Consider the following 26,741-nt stretch of genomic DNA (forward strand, 5'->3'; position numbering starts at 1 on the left):
TCTCCGCCCATTGAATGATTTTGGTCACTTCTTCCATCGCCAGGGAACTCCTTGTTCCCCCCTGATGGTTGATGTACGCAACAGTCGTCATGTTGTCTGATTGAAACCGTATGAACTTGGCCTTTGCTAGCTGAGGCCAAGCCTTGAGAGCATTGAATATCGCTCTCAGTTCCAGAATATTTATCGGTAGAAGAGATTCTTCCCGAGACCAAAGACCCTGAGCTTTCAGGGATCCCCAGACCGCGCCCCAGCCCATTAGACTGGCGTCGGTCGTGACAATGACCCACTCTGGTCTGCGGAAGGTCATCCCTTGTGACAGGTTGTCCAGGGACAGCCACCAATGGAGTGAGTCTCTGGTCCTCTGATTTACTTGTATCTTCGGAGACAAGTCTGTATAGTCCCCATTCCACTGACTGAGCATGCACAGTTGTAATGGTCTTAGATGAATGCGCGCAAAAGGAACTATGTCCATTGCCGCTACCATCAAACCTATTACTTCCATGCACTGCGCTATGGAAGGAAGAGGAACGGAATGAAGTGTTTGACAAGAGTTTAGAAGTTTTGTTTTTCTGGCCTCTGTCAGAAAAATCCTCATTTCTAAGGAGTCTATTATTGTTCCCAAGAAGGGAACCCTTGTCGACGGAGATAGAGAACTCTTTTCCACGTTCACTTTCCATCCGTGAGATCTGAGAAAGGCCAGGACTATGTCCGTGTGAGCCTTTGCTTGAGGAAGGGACGACGTTTGAATCAGAATGTCGTCCAAGTAAGGTACTACTGCAATGCCCCTTGGTCTTAGCACCGCTAGAAGGGACCCTAATACCTTTGTGAAAATCCTTGGAGCAGTGGCTAATCCGAAAGGAAGCGCCACGAACTGGTAATGCTTGTCCAGGAATGCGAACCTTAGGAACCGATGATGTTCCTTGTGGATAGGAATATGTAGATACGCATCCTTTAAATCCACCGTGGTCATGAATTGACCTTCCTGGATGGAAGGAAGAATTGTTCGAATGGTTTCCATTTTGAACGATGGAACCTTGAGAAACTTGTTTAAGATCTTGAGATCTAAGATTGGTCTGAACGTTCCCTCTTTTTTGGGAACTATGAACAGATTGGAGTAGAACCCCATCCCTTGTTCTCCTAATGGAACAGGATGAATCACTCCCATTTTTAACAGGTCTTCTACACAATGTAAGAATGCCTGTCTCTTTATGTGGTCTGAAGACAATTGAGACCTGTGGAACCTCCCCCTTGGGGGAAGCCCCTTGAATTCCAGAAGATAACCTTGGGAGACTATTTCTAGTGCCCAAGGATCCAGAACATCTCTTGCCTAAGCCTGAGCGAAGAGAGAGAGTCTGCCCCCCACCAGATCCGGTCCCGGATCGGGGGCCAACATTTCATGCTGTCTTGGTAGCAGTGGCAGGTTTCTTGGCCTGCTTTCCCTTGTTCCAGCCTTGCATTGGTCTCCAGGCTGGCTTGGCTTGAGAAGTATTACCCTCTTGCTTAGAGGACGTAGCACTTGGGGCTGGTCCGTTTCTACGAAAGGGACGAAAATTAGGTTTATTTTTGGCCTTGAAAGACCTATCCTGAGGAAGGGCGTGGCCCTTACCCCCAGTGATATCAGAGATAATCTCTTTCAAGTCAGGGCCAAACAGCGTTTTCCCCTTGAAAGGAATGTTAAGGAGTTTGTTCTTGGAAGACGCATCCGCTGACCAAGATTTCAACCAAAGCGCTCTACGCGCCACAATAGCAAACCCAGAATTCTTCGCCGCTAACCTAGCCAATTGCAAAGTGGCGTCTAGGGTGAAAGAATTAGCCAATTTGAGAGCACGGATTCTGTCCATAATCTCCTCATAAGGAGGAGAATCACTATCGATCGCCTTTACTAGCTCATCGAACCAGAAACACGCGGCTGTAGTGACAGGGACAATGCATGAAATTGGTTGTAGAAGGTAACCTTGCTGAACAAACATCTTTTTAAGCAAACCTTCTAATTTTTTATCCATAGGATCTTTGAAAGCACAACTATCTTCTATGGGTATAGTGGTGCGTTTGTTTAAAGTAGAAACCGCTCCCTCGACCTTGGGGACAGTCTGCCATAAGTCCTTTCTAGGGTCGACCATAGGAAACAATTTTTTAAATATGGGGGGAGGGACGAAAGGTATACCGGGCCTTTCCCATTCTTTATTTACAATGTCCGCCACCCGCTTGGGTATAGGAAAAGCTTCTGGGAGCCCCGGGACCTCTAGGAACTTGTCCATTTTACATAGTTTCTCTGGGATGATCAAATTCTCACAATCATCCAGAGTGGATAATACCTCCTTAAGCAGAGCGCGGAGATGTTCCAACTTAAATTTAAATGTAATCACATCGGGTTCAGCTTGTTGAGAAATTTTCCCTGAATCTGAAATTTCTCCCTCAGACAAAACCTCCCTGGCCCCCTCAGACTGGTGTAGGGGCATTTCAGAACCATTATCATCAGCGTCCTCATGCTCTTCAGTATCTAAAACAGAGCAGTCGCGCTTACGCTGATAAGTGGGCATTTTGGCTAAAATGTTTTTGATAGAATTATCCATTACAGCCGTTAATTGTTGCATAGTAAGGAGTATTGGCGCGCTAGATGTACTAGGGGCCTCCTGAGTGGGCAAGACTCGTGTAGACGAAGGAGGGAATGATGCAGTACCATGCTTACTCCCCTCACTTGAGGAATCATCTTGGGCATCATTTTCAGTGTCACATAAATCACATTTATTTAAATGAGAAGGAACCTTGGCTTCCCCACATTCAGAACACAGTCTATCTGGTAGTTCAGACATGTTAAACAGGCATAAACTTGATAACAAAGTACAAAAAACGTTTTAAAATAAAACCGTTACTGTCACTTTAAATTTTAAACTGAACACACTTTATTACTGCAATTGCGAAAAAGTATGAAGGAATTGTTCAAAATTCACCAAAATTTCACCACAGTGTCTTAAAGCCTTAAAAGTATTGCACACCAAATTTGGAAGCTTTAACCCTTAAAATAACGGAACCGAAGCCGTTTTTAACTTTAACCCCTTTACAGTCCCTGGTATCTGCTTTGCTGAGACCCAACCAAGCCCAAAGGGGAATACGATACCAAATGACGCCTTCAGAAAGTCTTTTCTATGTATCAGAGCTCCTCACACATGCGACTGCATGTCATGCTTCTCAAAAACAAGTGCGCAATACCGGCGCGAAAATGAGGCTCTGCCTATGATTAGGGAAAGCCCCTAGAGAATAAGGTGTCTAAAACAGTGCCTGCCGATATTATTTAACAAAAATACCCAGATTAAATGATTCCTCAAGGCTAAATATGTGTAATATATGAATCGATTTAGCCCAGAAAATGTCTACAGTCTTAATAAGCCCTTGTGAAGCCCTTATTTACTGTCTGAATAAAAATGGCTTACCGGATCCCATAGGGAAAATGACAGCTTCCAGCATTACATCGTCTTGTTAGAATGTGTCATACCTCAAGCAGCAAAAGACTGCTCACTGTTCCCCCAACTGAAGTTAATTCCTCTCAACAGTCCTGTGTGGAACAGCCATGGATTTTAGTAATGGTTGCTAAAATCATTTTCCTCATACAAACAGAAATCTTCATCTCTTTTCTGTTTCAGAGTAAATAGTACATACCAGCACTATTTTAAAATAACAAACTCTTGATTGAATAATAAAAAACTACAGTTAAACACTAAAAAACTCTAAGCCATCTCCGTGGAGATGTTGCCTGTACAACGGCAAAGAGAATGACTGGGGTAGGCGGAGCCTAGGAGGGATCATGTGACCAGCTTTGCTGGGCTCTTTGCCATTTCCTGTTGGGGAAGAGAATATCCCACAAGTAAGGATGACGCCGTGGACCGGACACACCTATGTTGGAGAAATTTGGTTTATTTTTAGCCTTGAAAGACCTATCCTGAGGAAGGGCGTGGCCCTTACCCCCAGTGATATCAGAAATAATCTCTTTCAAGTCAGGGCCAAACAGCGTTTTCCCCTTGAAAGGAATGTTAAGCAATTTATTCTTGGAAGATGCATCCGCTGACCAAGATTTTAGCCAAAGCGCTCTGCGCGCCACAATAGCAAACCCAGAATTTTTCGCCGCTAATCTAGCCAATTGCAAAGTGGCGTCTAAGGTGAAAGAGTTAGCCAATTTGAGAGCATGAATTCTGTCCAAAATCTCCTCATAAGAAGAATCTTTATTGAGCGCCTTTTCTAGTTCATCGAACCAGAAACACGCTGCTGTAGTGACAGGAACAATGCATGAAATTGGTTGTAGAAGGTAACCTTGCTGAACAAACATCTTTTTAAGCAAACCCTCTAATTTTTTATCCATAGGATCTTTGAAAGCACAACTATCTTCTATGGGTATAGTGGTGCGTTTGTTTAGAGTAGAAACCGCCCCTCGACCTTGGGGACTGTCTGCCATAAGTCCTTTCTGGGGTCGACCATAGGAAACAATTTCTTGAATATAGGGGGAGGGACGAAAGGTATGCCGGGCCTTTCCCATTCTTTGTTTACAATATCCGCCACCCGCTTGGGTATAGGAAAAGCTTCGGGGGGCCCCGGGACCTCTAGGAACTTGTCCATCTTACATAATTTCTCTGGAATGACCAAATTCTCACAATCATCCAGAGTAGATAACACCTCCTTAAGCAGAGCGCGGAGATGTTCCAATTTAAATTTGAATGTAATCACATCAGGTTCAGCTTGTTGAGAAATTTTCCCTGAATCTGAAATTTCTCCCTCAGACAAAACCTCCCTGGCCCCCTCAGACTGGTTTAGGGGCACTTCAGAACCAATATCATCAGCGTCCTCATGCTCTTCCGTATTTTCTAAAACAGAGCAGTCGCGCTTTCGCTGATAAGTGGGAATTTTGGCTAAAATGTTTTTGATAGAATTATCCATTACAGCCGTTAATTGTTGCATAGTAAGGAGTATTGGCGCACTAGATGTACTAGGGGCCTCCTGTGTGGGCAAGACTGGCGTAGACGAAGGAGGGGATGATGCAGTACCATGCTTACTCCCCTCACTTGAGGAATCATCTTGGGCATCATTTTCTCTAAATTTTGTGACACATAAATCACATCTATTTAAATGAGAAGGAACCTTGACTTCCCCACATACAGAACACAGTCTATCTGGTAGTTCAGACATGTTAAACAAGCATAAACTTGATAACAAAGTACAAAAAACGTTTTAAAATAAAACCGTTACTGTCACTTTAAATTTTAAACTGAACACACTTTATTACTGCAAATGTGAAAAAGTATGAAAGAATTGTTCAAAATTCACCAAAATTTCACCACAGTGTCTTAAAGCCTTAAAAGTATTGCACACCAAATTTGGAAGCTTTAACCCTTAAAATAACGGAACCGGAGCCGTTTTTATATTTAACCCCTATACAGTCCCTGGTATCTGCTTTGCTGAGACCCAACCAAGCCCAAAGGGGAATACGATACCAAATGACGCCTTCAGAAAGCCTTTTCTATGTATCAGAGCTACTCACACATGCATCTGCATGTCATGCTTCCCAAAAACAAGTGCGCAATAGAGGCGCGAAAATGAGGCTCTGCCTATGATTAGGGAAAGCCCCTAGAGAATAAGGTGTCCAATACAGTGCCTGCCGGTTATTTTACATAATTCCCAAGAAAAAAAATAATTCCTCAAAGCTATGAAGTATTAAAAATGCTTATATATCAATCGTTTTAGCCCAGAAAATGTCTACCAGTCTTAAAAGCCCTTGTGAAGCCCTTTATTCTTATGTAATAAAAATGGCTTACCGGATCCCATAGGGAAAATGACAGCTTCCAGCATTACATCGCCTTGTTAGAAATGTGTCATACCTCAAGCAGCAAAAGTCTGCTCACTGTTTCCCCCAACTGAAGTTAATTCCTCTCAACAGTCCTGTGTGGAAACAGCCATCGATTTTAGTAACGGTTGCTAAAATCATTTTCCTCTTACAAACAGAAATCTTCATCACTTTTCTGTTTCAGAGTAAATAGTACATACCAGCACTATTTTAAAATAACAAACTCTTGATTGAAGAATAAAAACTACAGTTAAACACCAAAAAACTCTAAGCCATCTCCGTGGAGATGTTGCCTGTACAACGGCAAAGAGAATGACTGGGGAAGGTGGAGCCTAGGAGGGATCATGTGACCAGCTTTGCTGGGCTCTTTGCCATTTCCTGTTGGGGAAGAGAATATCCCACAAGTAAGGATGACGCCGTGGACCGGACACACCTATGTTGGAGAAACTACATTTAAACACCAAAAAACTCTGAGCCATCTCCGTGGAGATGTTGCCTGTGCAACGGCAAAGAGAATGACTGGGGAAGGCGGAGCCTAGGAGGGATCATGTGACCAGCTTTGCTGGGCTCTTTGCCATTTCCTGTTGGGGAAGAGAATATCCCACAAGTAAGGATGACGCCGTGGACCGGACACACCTATGTTGGAGAAATATTAATATAAAATTGCACTTTATTGGTATTCCATTAAAATATTATTACAAAAAGAAAAAGAGAATGTGGGGCAGTTCCCCAAAAGAAACTCTTTATGTAGAGCAACAATTCTTTTTTTTTTTTTTTTAAATCCTCAGAGAGTTCTTTGCCATGTGGTGTAATGTTAAACTTCCAGTGACTAGTACGAGAGAGTGTGAGAGAGATAACACCAAATTTAACGCACCTGCTCCCCATTCACACCTGAGACCTTGTAACACTGACGAGTCACATGACACTGGGGATGGAAAATGGCTACTCACTTTTGTTACCAACGGTTTAGGCATTAATGGCTGTGTGTTGAGTTATTTTGAGGGGACAGCACATTTACACTGTTATGCAGGCTGTACACTCACTACTTTACATTGTAGCAAAGTGTAATTTCTTCAGTGTTGTCATGTGAAAAGATATAATAAAATATTTACAAAAATGTGAGGGGTGTACTCACTTTTGTAAGATACTATATATATATGTATGTATAATCAGTGAATATTAACTGAGCATGGAAATCCTGTTAAAGTAAACCAGTAGAATGTTTGTTACACCAGGTAAGGCAAAATGCAGCCACCTTGTGTACCTAACAACTAGAAGCCACGTAGTAATGCTTCACTTCCGCATGACATCACTTTTATTGCCTAGCAACCAATGTGAGCAATACACGGAAGTGTTACTAGGCCTTTAACTCTCTGGTGTAGAGTGTGATTGGTGGACATATAAAGAAGCAACCAGTGTGTCAAGGGCAGGAGTTACCCCTCTCACCTCTGTCTGTCAGTCATGAAAGGAGTTAATGAATCTCCACCACTGTTACTAATTTTCAGCACACAAGGTTAACTAAACGAGCCTGCGCCAGCTAACTACAAGCAGAGCTAAATATTCACCTCTGCCACAGCTTGCCACAGACAGTGCTACTTGCCAAGCTGTGACAACAGGGAGAGTGCAGGCATGAAGGGGGTTAAAGGACCAGTCAACACATTAGATTTGCATAATCAACAAATGCAAGATAACAAGACAATGCAATAGCACTTAGTCTGAACTTCAAATGAGTAGTAGATTTTTTTTATAACAAATTTCAAAAGTTATGTATATTTCCACTCCCCTTGTACCATGTGATGGCAATCAGCCAATCACAAATGCATATTACGTATAGTCTGAATTCTTGCACATGCTCAGTAGGATCTGGTGACTCAAAAATTGTAAACATTTTTTTTAATGGAAGTGAATTGGAAAGTTGTTTAAAATTACATGCTGTATCTGAATCATGAAAATTTAATTTAACCTGAGTGTCCCTTTAACAGCACAGGGCCCCCAGCTGCCTTATGCCAAATCCTTACCAGGACATAAGGGCCAACCACCTCAAAATCCTGCCTACACTTCCCAAAAATTAACATTCGCTGCCACCACCCAAACAATCTTTCTATTCAGGGCTTTATGGGCTACCCCTAAATTCTAAATGCATTAAAACCTAAACAAAAAAAAATAGAATATTTTGGTAATGTTATTCCCAAGCTTAAGGATGCAGTGAATTTGTTACTAGAGCAGAAAGATAGATATGATTACATTTGTATTTATTTTAACCTGAAAAAAGGTTCACAATGCACTAAAAGGGAAATAAATAAATGAAGTTCAATGGGATATGTATATAGAAAAGGGAATTAAACAATAGACACTAGACACACAATCGCACAACAATTATAACACTAAAAAGCATTAAAATTACACAGAAACCCTAAACACTGTGCTTGTGGGAATTGCCAAAACCTTCTGGTATTTTCTTTTATTGTCAAAGTGGTTCGTTCTAAAATAAAGCACTATTTTATACCCACTCTAGGTGGTAGTTGGATACTGGTGAAATTACAGTATTTCACCCTGGTCTGATTGTTGGATTGCAGATATTGGTCCTAGGGAAACAGATAAAAAAAACTAGAATATTCTGGGTCACACAATTTTTCATGACTAGATTATCAATCTATAAAAACCAAATATAACCCATCGCCCCCCAGTTTAAGTGGCTGGCATTTCCATGTTGTACCTTGCTCCCTGCCCTTACCTAGGCATATTTGGGTTCATTTGATACCTGATTTTTCCAGCACCAAAATTATGTGTTTATGGATAACTATAATGTTTTCTGGAAAGATTTATGGGTATAGTTAATATTGCTGGCTATGTAGTTATTGTTCAGTGTTACTTTTGTTAAGGGGCTGGAGTTAACACCTCACCCCCTTGCTAAGTCCTATATCATAAAACATTGGACAGAGTGAAATACAGACACAGAGTATTCACTTTTATGAGGTACATCACAGTAATTTAGCTGCTTCAAAAGATAAAACCTTTGGTTAACAATTGCAGTCACAAGTTTTCTGCATTAACCCCTTAGAAGCTGGCAGGCGAAATAATGCACTTTGAGAACGCTTGCAAAGAGCAAACAAAAAGCTGTAGAATGACATCCAGGCAGCATGTATACTGGGACTCAGGTTATGGTTTCCATCGCTGTGGTGTTCAAGGCAGCCTATATACAGTGACTTCAGTTGCAGTTCCCTTTGTTTAGGAGAAAATTCCCGAGGTACAAAATTCGTGGAGGGAAAAAGTTGATGTTGGAGCATTCACAGAACTCGCTGGGAGGCGGGAGACTGGTACTATATGCTGGCACTGCTGTTTATTTAGTAAGTGCTTATTAGGTGATTCGGTTTTGTGTTAAGGAATTCTGCATTTAAATCAAAGATGCGCTGATCCTTTTTATTTATTTTTTACGTATTAGTAGCTTCACAAGACCAGGAATTTAAATGGCAGCTCCAGTTAAGAAGAAAGTAACATAGGACCAAGTGTACTTTTAGTTGGTGCATTTATCGAAGGCGAGAAAACATCTAACTTTGTGACTCTAATGATCATTACTTTTTATGTGAGTTTGTGCAGTCATTTATATTTTATTTAAACACAACTTGACATAGGAATGAATGAACTTTTAATATTTTTATATATTTAAAGAAATAAAAGTAGTAATTTAGAGTGAGGTCTAAACCAAACAATAAATGAGAGTGTGCAAAGGATTAGATTAAGTGTGAAATAAACTAGTTAAACAATTAAACAGGCTTAGATAGCAGTATTGTAAGATCATCTGTTCACATCTCTTAAGTGAACATTTAAAAGTGAGGCACAAAGAATTATACAAGAATTCAACAAGGAGTGGACAAGGGATAAGACAAGTGCTGTTGTAATACTGAATTTTATCCACTGTTTGACTATTTTGTAAAAATGCTAAATATCTTCATATTACTTTTTACCACCTTTTGTCTGTTTAACAAACTACTACTTTACTCAATTACTCCTTACCCCCTCACCACCTGCACTGCTCATTAGCCCATCTCTCTTAACCTCACCTTACTTTTGTATTCATAAACTTCACACATTACTAAAGACTCTCTCTCCCCCTTGCAACTCATCACAAAAACAGTCTCACTACTGCAAATCTGCATCTCATCTCATGTCACTCTCCCTCTTGCTCATACTAGCTGCTGGCGACATCTCCCCCAATCCTGGTCCCCCACAACTTCCTTGCCCTGAACACCCATGTGTGCCCTTTAAAAAATAAAACTCTGGTAACCTTAATCTTATTCCTCCTGCATCTAGAGCCACCACCCCCTTCACTTGTGCACTATGGAACTCTCGCTCTGTTTGCAACAAACTCACTTCTATCCATGACCTCTTTATCTCCCACTCTCTCAATCTTCTGACTCTCACAGAAACCTGGCTCTCTCCTTCAGACACTGCTTCCTCTGCTGCACTGTCACATGGGAGTCTCCACTTCAGCCACACTCCTAGGTCTGACAATAGACAAGGAGGTGGTGTTGGTATTTTACTTTCCTCTAGTTGCACCTTTCAACAAATACAGCCCTTCTCTTCCCTCACATTTTTTTTCATTCGCTTATTCTCTCCCCTCGTTGCAGTCATATAAAGCCCCCCTGGCTCCTCAACTCTATTTCTAGATCACTTTGCCGTCTGGCTACCTTACTTCCTTTTCTCAGATACCCCTGCCCTCATTCTCGGTGACTTCAACCTTCCTGTTGATAATCCTACTACCTCCTCTGCAAAACAACTTCTGCAACTCACTTCCTCTTTCGGCCTTTCACAATGGACTGACTCTCCCACTCACAAAGATGGTCACTTCCTTGATCTGATTTTCAGTTATCGATGCACTATCTCAAACTTCACAAACTCACCCTTTCCTCTTTCTGACCACCACCTCCTCACTTGTATCATCACCTCCCTCCCTACAACTCTCCCTCCTTCTACCCCTCACACTAAACTTCACAAAAGAATCAAGGCATTAGATCAGCAACAGCTCGCTAGCTCTCTCGAACCTCTTCTCTCTTCCATCCCCTCCTTTTCTATAACTCCACCCTTACATCGGTCCTTGATAACCTGGCCCCACCTAGCATAACTCAGAAAACATACACTCATCCTCAGCCCTGGCATACTCCTCTGACACGGTACCTACACAGATGTTCCCGTACTGCTGAACGACACTGGAGGAAATCTCTGAGTTTTGCTGACTTTCTTCACTATAAGTTCATCTTGAACTCTTACTATTCTGCCCTTAATCTATATAAGTAACATTACTTCTCCACTCTTATCTCTACTCTTTCTTCAAACCCAAAACGTCTGTTCTCCACATTCAATACTCTTCTCCGCCCACCCCCACCTCCCACCAAAACTTTTCTCTCAGCCCAAGATTTTGCCAGCTACTTCAACAACAAAATCGACTCCATCAGAAATTAAATCAGCTCTCAGCATACTAACGGTCTCCCTCCCCCTCAAAAGCTCACAATCATCCAAAACCCACATAGCCATAAATTTAGCTCTTTTGCCCCTGTTACAGAGGATGAAGTTTCTGCCCTTATACTATCTTCACACCTCACTACCTGTCCACTTGACCCCATTCCCTCACAACTACTCCCCTCCCTCTCTTCTACCCTTACCCCTATACTCACACACATCTTCAACCTCTCCCTCAGCACTGGTATAGTTCCCACATCTCTTAAGCATGCATTAGTCACACCTATCCTCAAAAAACCTTCTCTCAATCCAACCTCCCCATCCAACTATCGCCCTATTTCCCTACTACCTCTTGCCTCAAAGCTTCTTGAAAAGCTAGTATATGCAGGTCTATCCCATTTCCTTACACTAAACTCCCTCCTTGACCCACTGCAATCTGGATTTTGCCCCCTTCACTCAACAGACAGCAATTGTTAAGCTTACCAACGACCTACTCACAGCAAAATCAAAAGGCCACTTCTCTCTACTTATCATCCTTGATATGTCTGCAGCCTTTGATACTGTCGACCACCCTCTTTTGCTCCATACCATCCAATCCTTCGGCATCTGTGACACAGCTCTCTCTTGGTTCTCTTCCTATCTGTCTAACCGTACCTTTAGTGTAGCCTTCTCTGGGGCATCCTCTGCCCAGTTACCGCTTTCTGTTGGGGTACCGCAAGGCTTTGTCCTCAGTCCCCTTCTCTTCTCAATCTACACGTCCTCACTAGGTTCCTTAATAATCCTTAATATGCTGATGATACCCAAATCTACCTCTCTGCACCAGAACTACCTCCTTCCTTGATAAGCCGTGTCACTAACTGTCTCTCTCATATCATCTTGTATGTCCTCTCACTACCTCAAGCTAAATCTCTCCAAAACTGAGCTCCTTATTTTCCCCCCTTCTTCCAAAATCTCCACCCCCCCATGTCTCTATAACACTGTTAATAACTCCATTATTACCCCAACCTCACATGCCCGATGTCTTGGGGTCACACTGGACTCAGATCTTTCTTTCACTCCTCACATTCAGTCCTTGCCTAAAACCTGCCGCTTCCACCTTAAAAACATCACTAAAATTAGACATTTCCTTACACAAGACACAACAAAGATTTTAATCCACTGTCTCATCCTTTCCCGCCTCGACTACTGCAACTCTATCCTCTCTGGTCTCCCTAGATGCCGCTTAGCTCCTTTACAATCCATAATGAATGCCTCTGCCAGGCTCATCTTCCTTGCACGTCGCTCTTCATCTGCCGCACCTCTATGCCAATCCCTTCACTGGCTTTCTCTTGCCTCCAGGATTAAACACAAAATTCTCACTCTGACACACAAAGCCCTCAATTGCGCTGGTCCCCCCTACATCTCAGACCTTGTCTCCCAGATACTCTCCCTCCTGTCCCCTTCGCTCCGCTCATGATCTCCTCCTCTCTTGTTACCTCCTCACACTCCTGTCTTCAAGATTTCTCCAGATTGTCTCCCATCTTATGGAACTCTCTGCCTCGCTCCACAAGAATCTCCCCTAGTTTTAAAAGCTTCAAGTGCTCCCTGAAGACTCTACTATTCAGGGACGCTTACAACCTATACTAACCTTCCTATCTCCACTGCTATCCCCTAAAACCCCATAGCATGTAAGCCTATGAGCCCAGCTGTTTGTAGTTCACCTTCATAAAAGCCGACTACAACTGTGCAACTCTCGACAGGACCCCCTCTCCCCATTTGATCCCTGTAATCGTTTTTTTTTTTTTTTAAATATATATTTCTTTTTGAGAATAAACGTGAACATTTGGGGGCACGCAGGCCTTCTACACATAAAGTCACATATTAAAGAATTGAACACTATAGTCCAAAACAATTATCAACAGTACAATGTTATTCAAACCGTTCACCATATATACAGTGAGCTATATAATACAAGTCTGTGCTTAATACAATACCGTAAGTCGAGCAAGAGTAGTAAGGGGGGGGGGGGTGCATAGAGAGAGGAGTTGGAGGGGTGGGACAAATCTCCACTTACGCCTCAAGGAGGGTGGCCTGGTGATAAGAGTCAGATTGTTTGTCAATAAGTGTGTGGGAGGGTCTTGTGTTGTGGCAGGTGGGAGCAAGGAGGTCACATGACATGCTTTCCAATCCGCCCATGTCATTTCGAATAAGTCAGATTTATTCAGATCATAATATATGACCTTTTCCATAGTGTAGAGAAAGGCCACCGTGCTCTCAATATGTAATCGTTTTTATATACCACCTATGTTCATAGCGCTGCGGAACCTGTTGGCGCTCTACAAATACCTGATAATAAATAATAATATAGTAAAGTCAAATATTTTCTTTCGTGATTCACTCAAAGCACACAGTTTTGAACAATTTTCAAATGTACTTCTCTTATCGAATTGGCTTCATTCTCTTGATAGCCTTTGTGGAAAAGCATACCTAGGCAGGCTCAAGAGCCGCAATGCACTACTGGGAGGTAGCTGATGATTGGTGGCTGCACATATATGCTTCTTGTTATACACTCACCAAAAGTGTTCCTCTAGCTCACAGTAGTGCATTGTTGCACCTTTAATAAATGATAACAAGAGAATGAAGCAAACTTGATAACAGAAGTAAACTGGAAGGTTGTTTAAAGTCACATGCTTTATCTAAATCATGAAAGAAAAAATGGACTTTACTTTCCTTTTAACTAGTTGATTTTATACTTTCAGAATTTGCCAGATGGGCAGTTACAATTTGAGCTTAGCAGATGAGTTGACACAATGTGTAGCTGCTGCTTGGCAAATTTGTTTAAAAATTAGGAAACAGTAAGGATATTAAGGAGCCAAACATACTTTTAGGAGTCAGACAGTGCTATCTGTAATATATGGAGAACAACCCAAAAAGTTAGGAGCCAAGGGTAGATTTCTAGGAACTAGTGGCTCCTGGGTTTGTCGAGCCTTGGTGCAACATATTAGCAGTTTTTTAAACTTTTATAATTTGAAACATGTTGAGAGAGAGCTTACCCCAAAGAGTAGCATAGGGATAACTGTTGACACAGGTTGTAGAAGGAATAAGGGTTGATCCTGTAGATTGTCATAACAGCCAGATAAAGAACAAGCTTAGCCGTGTCACATCACTAACTCAGCATGCTCCCGGGAAGAAACTAAGCAGCATGGCACACATTGGTTCACATTGGTAAGTATTATCGGCTACCACAAGCTACTTTCACCCCTAAATTCAAACATTTTTAATTCCACTCAATATTTTGGTTAAGGTTAAAAGGACCACTACACACAAATTGTAAACTACATGATTTTGAACCTTCATATCTGAGAATAATTTTACAATGAAAACTGCAGCTTTATTTTGTCAAATGAGTATATTGTTTTAGGTGTGTTCATTTCACCGATTTCCCTGTCCCCCAGAACAAAAGAACCTTGCTAACCAATCACAAACTAATATTCAGATATAGCACAAACTCTATTTGCAAATGAGCAGTTGAGAGAGACCGGGGAAGCCTGCCCTTATCTCTTCCCTTAAAGGGACAGTCAACACCAGAATTTGTGTTGTTTAAAAAACCAAAATTTATGCTTACCTGATAAATTCCTTTCTCCTGTAGTGTAGTCAGTCCACGGGTCATCCATTACTTATGGGATTATATCTCCTCCCTAACAGGAAGTGCAAGAGGATCACCCAAGCAGAGCTGCTATATAGCTCCTCCCCTCTACGTCATATCCAGTCATTCGACCGAAAACCAAACGAGAAAGGAGAAACTATAGGGTGCAGTGGTGACTGGAGTATAATTTAAAATTTAGACCTCCCAAATAAAACAGGGCGGGCCGTGGACTGACTACACTACAGGAGAAAGGAATTTATCAGGTAAGCATAAATTTTGTTTTCTCCTGTTAAGTGTAGTCAGTCCACGGGTCATCCATTACTTATGGGATACCAATACCAAAGCTAAAAGTACACGGATGACGGGAGGGACAGGCAGGATCTTTATACGGAAGGAACCACTGCCTGAAGAACCTTTCTCCCAAAAACAGCCTCCAAAGAAGCAAAAGTGTCAAATTTCTAAAATTTGGAAAAAGTGTGAAGTGAAGACCAAGTCGCAGCCTTGCAAATCTGTTCAACAGAAGCCTCATTTTTAAAGGCCCAAGTGGAAGCCACAGCTCTGGTAGAATGAGCTGTAATTCTTTCAGGAGGCTGCTGTCCAGCAGTCTCATAGGCTAAACGTATTATACTACGAAGCCAGAAGGAGAGAGAGGTAGCCGAAGCCTTTTGACCTCTCCTCTGTCCAGAATAGACGACAAACAGGGAAGAAGTTTGTCGAAAATCTTTAGTTGCCTGTAAATAAAATTTCAGGGCCCGGACAACGTCCAGATTGTGCAGAAGTCGTTCCTTCTTTGAGGAAGGATTAGGGCACAATGAAGGAACAACAATCTCTTGATTGACATTCCTGTTAGTGACTACCTTAGGTAAGAACCCAGGTTTAGTACGCAGAACTACCTTGTCTGAATGGAAAATCAGATAAGGAGAATCACAATGTAAGGCAGATAACTCAGAGACTCTTCGAGCCGAGGAAATAGCCATTAAAAACAGAACTTTCCAAGATAACAGCTTGATATCAATGGAATGAAGGGGTTCAAACGGAACACCCTGTAAAACGTTAAGAACTAAGTTTAAGCTCCATGGTGGAGCAACAGTTTTAAACACAGGCTTAATCCTGGCCAAAGCCTGACAAAAAGCCTGAACGTCTGGAACTTCTGACAGACGTTTGTGTAAAAGGATGGACAAAGCTGAGATCTGTCCCTTTAACGAACTAGCGGATAAACCCTTTTCTAAACCTTCTTGTAGAAAAGACAATATCCTAGGAATCCTAACCTTACTCCATGAGTAACTCTTGGATTCGCACCAATGCAAGTATTTGCGCCATATTTTATGGTAAATTTTCCTGGTAACAGGCTTCCTAGCCTGTATCAAGGTATCAATCACTGACTCCGAGAATCCACGCTTTGATAGAATCAAGCGTTCAATCTCCATGCAGTCAGCCTCAGAGAAATTAGATTTGGATGTTTGAAAGGACCCTGCACCAGAAGGTCCTGTCTCAGAGGTAGAGACCATGGTGGACAGGACGACATGTCCACTAGATCTGCATACCAGGTCCTGCGTGGCCACGCAGGCGCTATTAGAATCACCGATGCTCTCTCCTGTTTGATCCTGGCAATCAATCGAGGAAGCATCGGGAAGGGTGGAAACACATAAGCCATGTTGAAGACCCAAGGTGCTGTCAGAGCATCTATCAGAACCGCTCCCGGGTCTCTGGACCTGGATCCGTAATAAGGAAGTTTGGCGTTCTGGCGAGACGCCATGAGATCCAGATCTGGTTTGCCCCAACGCCGAAGTATTTGGGCAAAGATCTCCGGATGAAGTTCCCACTCCCCCGGATGAAAAGTCTGGCGACTTAGATAATCCGCTTCCCAGTTCTCCACGCCTGGGATGTGGATCGCTGATAGGTGGCAAGAGTGAGACTCTGCCCAGTGAATTATCTTTGAGACTTCCATCATTGCTAGGGAACTCCTTGTCCCTCCCTGATGGTTGATGTAAGCCACAGTCGTGATGTTGTCCGACTGAAACCTGATGAACCTCAGAGTTGCTAACTGAGGCCAAGCCAGAAGGGCATTGAAAACTGCTCTTAATTCCAGAATATTTATGGGAAGGAGACTCTCCTCCTGAGTCCAAGATCCCTGAGTCTTCAGGGAATTCCAGACAGCGCCCCAACCTATCAGGCTGGCGTCTGTTGTTACAATCGTCCAATCTGGCCTGCTGAAGGGCATCCCCTTGGATAGATGTGGCCGAGAGAGCCACCATAGAAGAGAATTTCTGGTCTCTTGATCCAGATTCAGCATAGGGGACAAATCTGAGTAATCCCCATTCCACTGACTTAACATGCACAATTGCAGTGGTCTGAGATGCAGGCGTGCAAAGGGTACTATGTCCATTGCCGCTACCATTAAGCCGATTACCTCCATGCATTGAGCCACTGACGGGTGTGGAATGGAATGAAGGACCCGGCAAGCATTTAGAAGTTTTGTTAACCTGACCTCTGTCAGATAAATCTTCATTTCTACAGAATCTATAAGAGTCCCTAAGAAGGGAACTCTTGTGAGTGGCAATAGAGAACTCTTTTCTTCGTTCACTTTCCACCCATGTGACCTTAGAAATGCCAGTACTAACTCTGTATGAGACTTGGCAGTTTGGAAACTTGACGCTTGTATCAGAATGTCGTCTAGGTACGGAGCTACCGATATTCCTCGCGGTCTTAGTACTGCCAGAAGAGAACCCAGAACCTTTGTAAAGATTCTTGGAGCAGTAGCTAACCCGAAGGGAAGAGCTACAAACTGGTAATGCCTGTCTAGGAAGGCAAACCTTAGATACCGGTAATGATCTTTGTGAATCGGTATGTGAAGGTAGGCATCCTTTAAATCCACTGTGGTCATGTATTGACCCTCTTGGATCATGGGTAAGATTGTCCGAATAGTTTCCATTTTGAACGATGGAACTCTTAGGAATTTGTTTAGGATCTTTAAATCCAATATTGGTCTGAAGGTTCCTTCTTTCTTGGTAACCACAAACAGATTTGAGTAAAACCCTTTCCCTTGTTCCGTTCGCAGAACTGGGTGGATCACTCCCATTACTAAGAGGTCTTGTACACATTGTAGAAATGCCTCTTTCTTTAGTAGGTTTGTTGATAACCTTGACAGATGAAACCTCCCCTGTGGAGGAGAAGCTTTGAAGTCCATAAGGTATCCCTGAGATATGATCTCCAACGTCCAGGGATCCTGGACATCTCTTGCCCAAGCCTGGGCGAAGAGAGAGAGTCTGCCCCCCACTAGATCCGTTTCCGGATAGGGGGCCCGTCCTTCATGCTGTCTTAGGGGCAGAAGTAGGCTTTCTGGCCTGCTTGCCCTTGTTCCAGTATTGGTTGCTTTTCCAACCCTGTCTGTAACGAGCAGCAGTTCCTTCCTGTTTTGGGGCGGAGGAAGTTGATGCTGCTCCTGCCTTGAAATTACGAAAGGCACGAAAATTAGACTGTTTGGCCTTTGATTTGGCCCTATCCTGAGGAAGGGAGTGACCCTTACCTCCAGTAATGTCAGCAATAATTTCTTTCAAGCCGGGCCCGAATAAGGTTTGCCCTTTGAAAGGAATATTAAGCAATTTAGAATTTAGACAGCGGAACCGGGTGGATCACTCCCATTAGTAAAAGACACAGCGTAGAAATGCCTCTTTCTTTATCTGGTTTGTTGACAACCTTGAAAGATGAAATCTCCCTTTTGGAGGAGAAGTTTTGAAGTCCAGAAGATATCCCTGAGATATGATCTCCAACGCCCAGGGATCCTGGACATCTCTTGCCCAAGCCTGGGCGAAGAGAGAAAGTCTGCCCCCTACTAGATCCGTTTCCGGATTGGGGGCCCTCACTTCATGCTGTCTTAGGGGCAGCAGCAGGTTTTCTGGCCTGCTTGCCCTTGTTCCAGGTCTGGTTAGGTTTCCAGCCCTGTCTGTAGCGAGCAACAGTTCCTTCCTGTTTTGGAGCAGAGGAAGTTGATGCTGCTCCTGCCTTGAAGTTACGAAAGGCACGAAAATTAGACTGTCTAGCCCTTGGTTTGGCTCTGTCTTGAGGCAGGGCATGGCCCTTACCTCCCGTAATGTCAGCGATAATTTCTTTCAAACCGGGCCCGAATAATGTCTGCCCCTTGAAAGGTATGTTAAGCAATTAGATTTAGAAGTCACATCAGCTGACCAGGATTTTAGCCACAGCGCTCTGCGCGCCTGAATGGCGAATCCGGAATTCTTAGCCGTAAGTTTAGTTAAATGTACTACGGCATCAGAAATAAATGAATTAGCTAGCTTAAGGGCTTTAAGCTTGTGTGTAATCTCATCCAATGGAGCTGTGTCAAGGGTCTCTTCCAGAGACTCAAACCAGAATGCCGCCGCAGCCGTGACAGGCGCAATGCATGCAAGGGGTTGCAATATAAAACCTTGTTGAACAAACATTTTCTTAAGGTAACCCTCTAACTTTTTATCCATTGGATCTGAAAAGGCACAGCTATCCTCCACCGGGATAGTGGTACGCTTAGCTAAAGTAGAAACTGCTCCCTCCACCTTAGGGACCGTTTGCCATAAGTCCCGTGTGGTGGCGTCTATTGGAAACATTTTCCTGAATATAGGAGGGGGTGAGAAAGGCACACCGGGTCTATCCCACTCCTTGTTAACAATTTCAGTAAGTCTCTTAGGTATAGGAAAAACGTCAGTACACGTCGGTACCGCAAAATATTTATCCAACCTACATATTTTCTCTGGGATAGCAACCGTGTTACAATCATTCAGAGCCGCTAACACCTCCCCTAGTAATACACGGAGGTTCTCAAGCTTAAATTTAAAATTTGAAATGTCTGAATCCAGTTTATTTGGATCAGATCCGTCACCCACAGAATGAAGCTCTCCGTCTTCATGTTCTGCAAATTGTGACGCAGTATCAGACATGGCCCTAGCATTATCAGCGCACTCTGTTCTCACCCCAGAGTGGTCTCGTTTACCCTAAGTTCTGGCAATTTAGATAAAACTTCAGTCATAACATTAGCCATGTCTTGTAAAGTGATTTGTAATGGCCGCCCTGATGTACTTGGCGTTACAATATCACGCACCTCCTGAGCGGGAGATGCAGGTACTGACAAGTGAGGCAAGTTAGTCGGCATAACTTCCCCCTCGTTGTCTGATGAATTTTTCTTAACATGTACAGATTGGCTTTTATTTAAAGTAGCATCAATGCAATTAGTACATAAATTTCTATTGGGCTCCACATTGGCCTTTGAACATATAGCACAAAGAGATTCCTCTGTGTCAGACATGTTTAAACAAACTAGCAATTAGACTAGCAAGCTTGGAAAATACTTTTCAAATGAATTTACAAGCAATATAAAAAACGTTACTGTGCCTTTAAGAAGCACACAAAAAAACTGTCACATTGAGATAACAATGAACCGGTTTAGTTATAGCAATCAATTTTTCACATGAAATGCATTAATTTACCAAAAAACGAATAACAAATAAAATAAATACGTTTTTATCACAGTCAAAGCACAGTCTCACAGGTCTGCTGTGAGCGATTACCTCCCTCAAACTAGTTTTGGAGACCCCTGAGCTCTGTAGAGATGTCCTGGATCATGCAGGGAGAATAAGGAAGACTGTGACTTTTGTGAATTTGTGATGCGTAGTAAAAGCGCCAAAATAGGCCCCTCCCACTCATAATACAGCAGTGGGGAAGCTCAGTAAACTGATGTTATTCAAAATAAACGACAGCCAAGTGGAAAATAATGCCCATAAATTTTTCACCAAGTACCTCAGAGAGAAAAACGATTAACCTGCCAGTAAACGTTTTAAATATATGAAATGATAATAAAAGCCTGTTGCTAGTCGCTATCACTGCAGAAAGGCTATAAGTTATATGTATACCGTATTTTCTTAGTGAAGTGCCATTCCCCAGAAATACTTTAGTGCCAACATACATACATAACAGCCTGATACCAGTTGCTACTACTGCATTTAAGGCTGTACTTACATTATATTGGTATTAGCAGTATTTTCTCAGTCAATTCCATTCCTTAGAAAATAATATACTGCAACATACCTCTTTGCAGGTGAACCCTGCCCGCTGTCCCCTGTTCTGAAGTTACCTCGCTCCTCAGAATGGCCGAGAACAGCAAATGGATCTTAGTTACGTCCGCTAAGATCATACACAAACTAAGGTAGATTCTTCTTCTAATACTGCCTGAGAAGAAACAACACACTCGGTGCTGTTTAAAAAACAACAAACTTTTGATTGAAGAAATAAATCTAAATTTAATAACCACACTCCTCTCACACATCCTATCTATTAGTTAGGTGCAAGAGAATTGACTGGATATGACGTAGAGGGGGAGGAGCTATATAGCAGCTCTGCTTGGGTGATCCTCTTGCACTTCCTGTTAGGGAGGAGATATAATCCCATAAGTAATGGATGACCCGTGGACTGACTACACTTAACAGGAGAAAGATAGATAATCCCTTTATTACCCATTCCCCAGTTTTGCATAACTGTTATATTAATACACTTTTTACCTCTGTGATTAACTTGTATCTAAGCATCTTCTGACATCCCCCTAATCACATGACATTTTATTTATTCTCTATTGACTTTCATTTTAGCCAATTAGTGCAGTGTCTGCCACAAGCCATGGGCGTGATCACAATGTTATCTATATGGCTCACATGAACTAGCTCCCCCCTGCTGTGAAAAGCAAATAAAAAAGCATATGATAAGAAGCTGCCTTCAAGGGCTTAGAAATGATCATATGAGTCTTCCTAGGTTTAGCTTTCAACTAAGAATTACCAAGAGAACAAAGCAAAATTGGTGATAAAAGTAAATTGGAAAGTTGTTTAAAATTACATACCCTATTTGAAACATGAGGCTTTTTTTGGTTGTTTTTTGTTTTTTTTTAACTTGACTGTCCCTGTAGTTTAGCACTGATTCAACTTAGTTACTATTGAAAAGAATGCTTCTCATATCATGATTGTTACTGCTGAGAATCTTAGGGGGGGAAGTGAAGTAAACAAAATCTTACATAAATTGCCTAAAAATATTAAAGGGACACTAAACCCAATTTTTTTTTCTTTCATGATTCAGATAGAGCATGCAATTTTAAGCAACTTTCTAATTCACTCTTATCAATTTTTCTTCGTTCTCTTGCTATCTTTATTTAAAAAAGAAGGCATCTAAGCTAAGGAGCCACTCCAGACAATTTTTGGTTCAGTAACCTGGACAGCATTTCTTTCATTGTGGGTGCATTTAGACACCAATCAGCAAGCGCAACCCAGATTCTGAACCAAAAATGGGCAGGCTTCTAAACTTACATTCTTGCTTTTCAATTAAAGATAGCAAGAGAATGAAGAAAATTTGATAATAGGAGTAAATTAGAAAGTTGCTTAAAATTGCCTGCTCTATCTGAATCATGAAAGAAAAAAGTTCAGTGTCCATTTAAACCAAGCCTCTGTGAGAGAAAGTGAAACAAGCACAATTTTTAGATGTATTTTACAGCAAAGGCAGCACAATAAATGTATATTCATTTTTTACATTGTTGAAATGTCAAGCTTAATTGTCCTTTAAGCATAAATTTAAATTTTTTGAAGATCTTTACAAGTTGTAAGGAGTAGCGAATATTGGGAAAACATAATACAGAAACAATGTTTTATATTCAGTTTAAAACCTATGTACAGACGCACTTCCAGATCAAAGCGATCAGATTACATGTCAGATCCTATTATTAGTATAATCATATTAACCAATTAGTTCTTATCCGCTTGTTGGATGTAGTGAAAATACTTTGTAGCTGTCAAATATAATTGTACTTAACATATAAATGAGTCCGATTCAAAAAGCACACAAGAGTTACGTTGTAATGGCATGTAATAAATACAATCAGAAACTTTTCTGGTAAAAATATTAGTGCTAAAATGGTTTCTTTTCATAAAAGACTAAAATTCAAAATAATCACAAATTAAAAATTGCAATGAGTTTGTTTTTTTGTTTTGTTTTTTTAAATTGGATTTTAAATCAATATATTCTTAACCACAATTCTTGTAGGAAACACTAATCAAAAACATTGTACAACAAATCTTCGTAACAGTATTGACACATTCCAGGAGTTAGAGAATCACACACATACAATACTATCCAATCCTAATATTGACTAGTACCTGCAATATGTAGCTGTTCCTAAGCTTTGGAATCACTGCTATCCAAAGTGGAGTTTTAGCACCATAAGAAAAGGGTTATGGTAACATTATTAAACTAGCATTACAGTCATGGGTTCTCTTTGAAAAGTGCCAAGATAAAGCCTGCATTTACGTTTCAAAATATTTTCTTTTCAGTCATATTTCTGTACATTAAAGGGACAGTGCACTGTAACATTTTCTCCTCTTTAATGTGTTTCCAATTATCTATTTTAACTGCTGGAGAATATTTAATTGATTACAAATACCTTGTTTAGCTTTATTTTGCAATTTGAAACAGCTGTTTTTGCCGGTTGTAATCCCTACCTATAAAGAACATTTCAATATTTGCTTCGGAAAAGCTGTGTAAACATAACCAGGAGAATAAATTACACTCCCAGTGGGGCTCCTAGAGACAAGTACTTAAATGTTCATTTCCAGCTGTTCTCTCTAAAAATACAGAGATAATATAAGGATTTGTTTGTGTGTGTGTGTATTTGTGTGCATATTTTAAGAGCTATAATGTAAGGATAATTGATATACCTGAAGGCTCAGCCCATTTTTATGTGTTGCGGTTTCAAAGATCAAAACCATCTAGTTCATATTCAAAAATAAACCAAAAGGAAGAATGCCCTATACATTTTATACTCTTCAGTCATTGGAAACCCATTAAGAGGAGTTTTACAGTGCACTGTCCCTTTAACTTACATTTTCCCCTTTTATCTTATCTGGACCTTAATAAATCCAATCATTTGTCTATCTATTCAATCAACTTGGGAGCATACAGTTCTCCTTCTATTGACACACCCGAGACAATCATCCATTTATGAGCTCTCAGAAACTAATTTTCCATCCTTAAAGTACATCAAAAGCAACTGAAGTCCGTGATAACTTAAAATACTATCTGAAAAAGATTTCAAGATCATCTAGATCTATAACATCTGTCTGAAAAAGGGAAAAAAAATACAAAACAATTAAAATCTGTGGGTATTCTAAAGAGAACTCATGAGAAAAAACTGAGATATAGTTAAATATTTTGCCCATACTACTAAATAAATCTAAAAGGCTATGACTACGAGAGTTTTCCCGAAACGCGTAAGCTGTATTGTGCTGCGCTCTCTTCAACTTTTTGAAATTGCGGCTATGTCAATGTTGTAAACATTTTGGATAATAAAGAAACATTTTATTCAATTATCAGAGGCGTGGATTTTTTTCCTTCACCCACAGTATTCCTAAAGAGAACTCATGAGACAAAACTGAGATATAGCTAAATATCTGCCCATACTACTAAATAAATAAATTCTGGTATACTAGGCCAGACATCCTCAAACTTGGCCCTCCAGGGGCGCGATTAAATATACGGTGCAGGCTTCAGCTCAAGCAACCCGTACCGCCCGTAATTTCACCTTGCACATCGGGGTATTACATATACGGGGGCCGGCTGGTTCCTGGAAGAAGAAAGAAGAGGTCACCGTTTGGAAGACTTCACCGCCTGGAACCAGGACCTTCTCCGCCGGACTTCAGGATAGGGTGAGGACCACTTGGGGGTTAGACTTAGGGTTTTTTAAGGGATTTTTTTAATTTTATTTAGATAGGGTGGGGCAGTAAAGAGCTGAATGCCCTTTTAAGGGCAATGCCCAACAAATGCCCTTTTCAGTGCAATGGGTAGTTTAGGTGTTTTTAGTGTGTTAGGTTATTTTATTTGGGGGGGTTGTGTATTTTCTTGAAAAAGAGCTGATTATCTTGGGGCAATGCCCTGCAAAAAGCCCTTTAAGGGCTACTGGTAGTTTATTAGATTAGGGGGTGTTTTTATTTTGGGGGGGGCTTTTTTATTTTCATAGGGATTAGGTATAATTTTTGTAAAATTTGGTCATTTTCTTTATTATTTTCTGTAATCTTAGATTTTTTTTTCTGTAATTGTAGCTTAAGGGGACAGTCTACTCCAGAATTTTGATTAGACTGTCCCTTTAATTTATAGCTATGGCTGCCTTTTATGGCGAGGTAAAAATGGAGTAAGATTTCTCCATTTTAGCCACATAAGTCCTTGCGCTGGATATTGGATACCGATTTACAAGCGCGGTCCCATGTTAGCCTATGGGAGTAAAAATTGCGGGCAACGGGTGAAATATACGTGCCGTATTTATATACGGTGCTGTTTATAGGATACCAAACCCACGCAAAAAACGGCTTTTGCGGGCGACGCCGCATTTGTAATGGGCCCCAGAGGTATTGGAACTACATTTCCATGATGCTCTGCCAGCTGATATGTTGGGCTGAGCATCATGGGAATGTAGTTCAAAAACCTCTGGAGTACCAAGTTTGAGGAGGTCTAGGCTATAAACACTAGCTCAGTTATGCTAACAAATATTTAGTGCACATTTGCAGAAAAACTTAAAACCAGACCCAGTTCTGTATCCAGTAGATTAGAATTCAGAACCAATGTTTAAAAATTATTTGTACAGAATTTATTGAATACAAATGTGAATAATTTTTTCACATCTATCAAAGATAAACAAGGTACTCACCCCATTTAGACTGCCCAAGTCCTTTACCAAGTGTTCATCAGCTGCAGAATCATAATGCACCACAGCATGTTGTTTATTCCACACTCCGTGACTTAAAAAGAGAAAAAATATATATATATATATATTTAAGCTAGAAACAACACTTTGATAATAGTATTGATATAAAAAATGTATTTTATTTTAACCTGTAAACCATTTTTATTCACACAAAGCAGAACCAAACAGTACAGCTGATCTAGGCTGCAGAGTCTGTTGGCGCTCCACAATACCTGATAATAATAATAATAATCATCATCAATGGTCCCCCTCAAACACACACACATAGAAACTTTACTCTTCCTGCTTGAATATGTTTTTACAAGCCAAGTAAGAACCTAAAAACAAAAAAACATAATTTATGCTTACCTGATAAATTTATTTCTCTTGTAGTGTGTTCAGTCCACGGGTCATCCATTACTTATGGGATAAAATCTCCTTCCCAACAGGAAGTTGCAAGAGGATCACCCAAGCAGAGCAGCTATATAGCTCCTCCCCTCACATGTCATATCCAGTCATTCGACCGAAGCAAGACAAGAAAGGAAGAAACCATAGGGGTCCAGTGGTGACTGGAGTTTTAATTAAAATTTAGAACTGCCTCAAAAAGACAGGGCGGGCCGTGGACTGAACACACTACAAGAGAAATAAATTTTATCAGGTAAGCATAAATTATGTTTTCCTCTTGTTAAGTGTGTTCAGTCCACGGGTCATCCATTACTTATGGATACCAATACCAAAGCTAAAGTACACGGATGATGGGAGGGACAAGGCAGGAACATTAAACAGAAGGAACCACTGCCTGTAGAACCTTTCTCCCAAAAACAGCCTCTGAAGAAGCAAAAGTGTCAAATTTGTAAAATTTTGAAAAGGTATGAAGTGAAGACCAAGTCGCAGGCCTTGCAAATCTGTTCAACAGAGGCCTCATTCTTAAAGGCCCAGGTGGAAGCCACAGCTCTAGTGGAATGAGCTGTAATTTTTTCAGGGGGCTGCTGTCCAGCAGTCTCATAGGCTAAACGAATTATGCTACGAAGCCAAAAAGAGAGAGAGGTGGCCGAAGCTTTTGACCTCTCCTCTGT

At 41.3% G+C, this 26,741-nt stretch overlaps 1 protein-coding gene across 6 annotated transcripts in view; it reads right to left on the minus strand.

Moving 5' to 3' along the window:
- The window catches only part of CEP170 (centrosomal protein 170), a 433,169-nt gene that overhangs the window by 356,602 nt on the left and 49,826 nt on the right, over positions 1-26,741 (minus strand). For 5 of the 6 annotated variants that reach the window (XM_053711144.1, XM_053711143.1, XM_053711145.1 and 2 more), the window contains exon 3: positions 25,630-25,720. Coding sequence is in view for 1 of the 6 variants with exons in the window: in XM_053711146.1 (XP_053567121.1) it covers positions 25,630-25,712 (83 nt within the window). In the remaining 5 variants the exon portion in view is untranslated. The remainder of the gene's footprint in view (positions 1-25,629; positions 25,721-26,741) is intronic. The other variant, XM_053711146.1, reaches the window with a different exon arrangement.

Source organism: Bombina bombina, chromosome 4 (genome assembly GCF_027579735.1).
Source record: "Bombina bombina isolate aBomBom1 chromosome 4, aBomBom1.pri, whole genome shotgun sequence".
Lineage (NCBI taxonomy): Eukaryota > Metazoa > Chordata > Amphibia > Anura > Bombinatoridae > Bombina > Bombina bombina.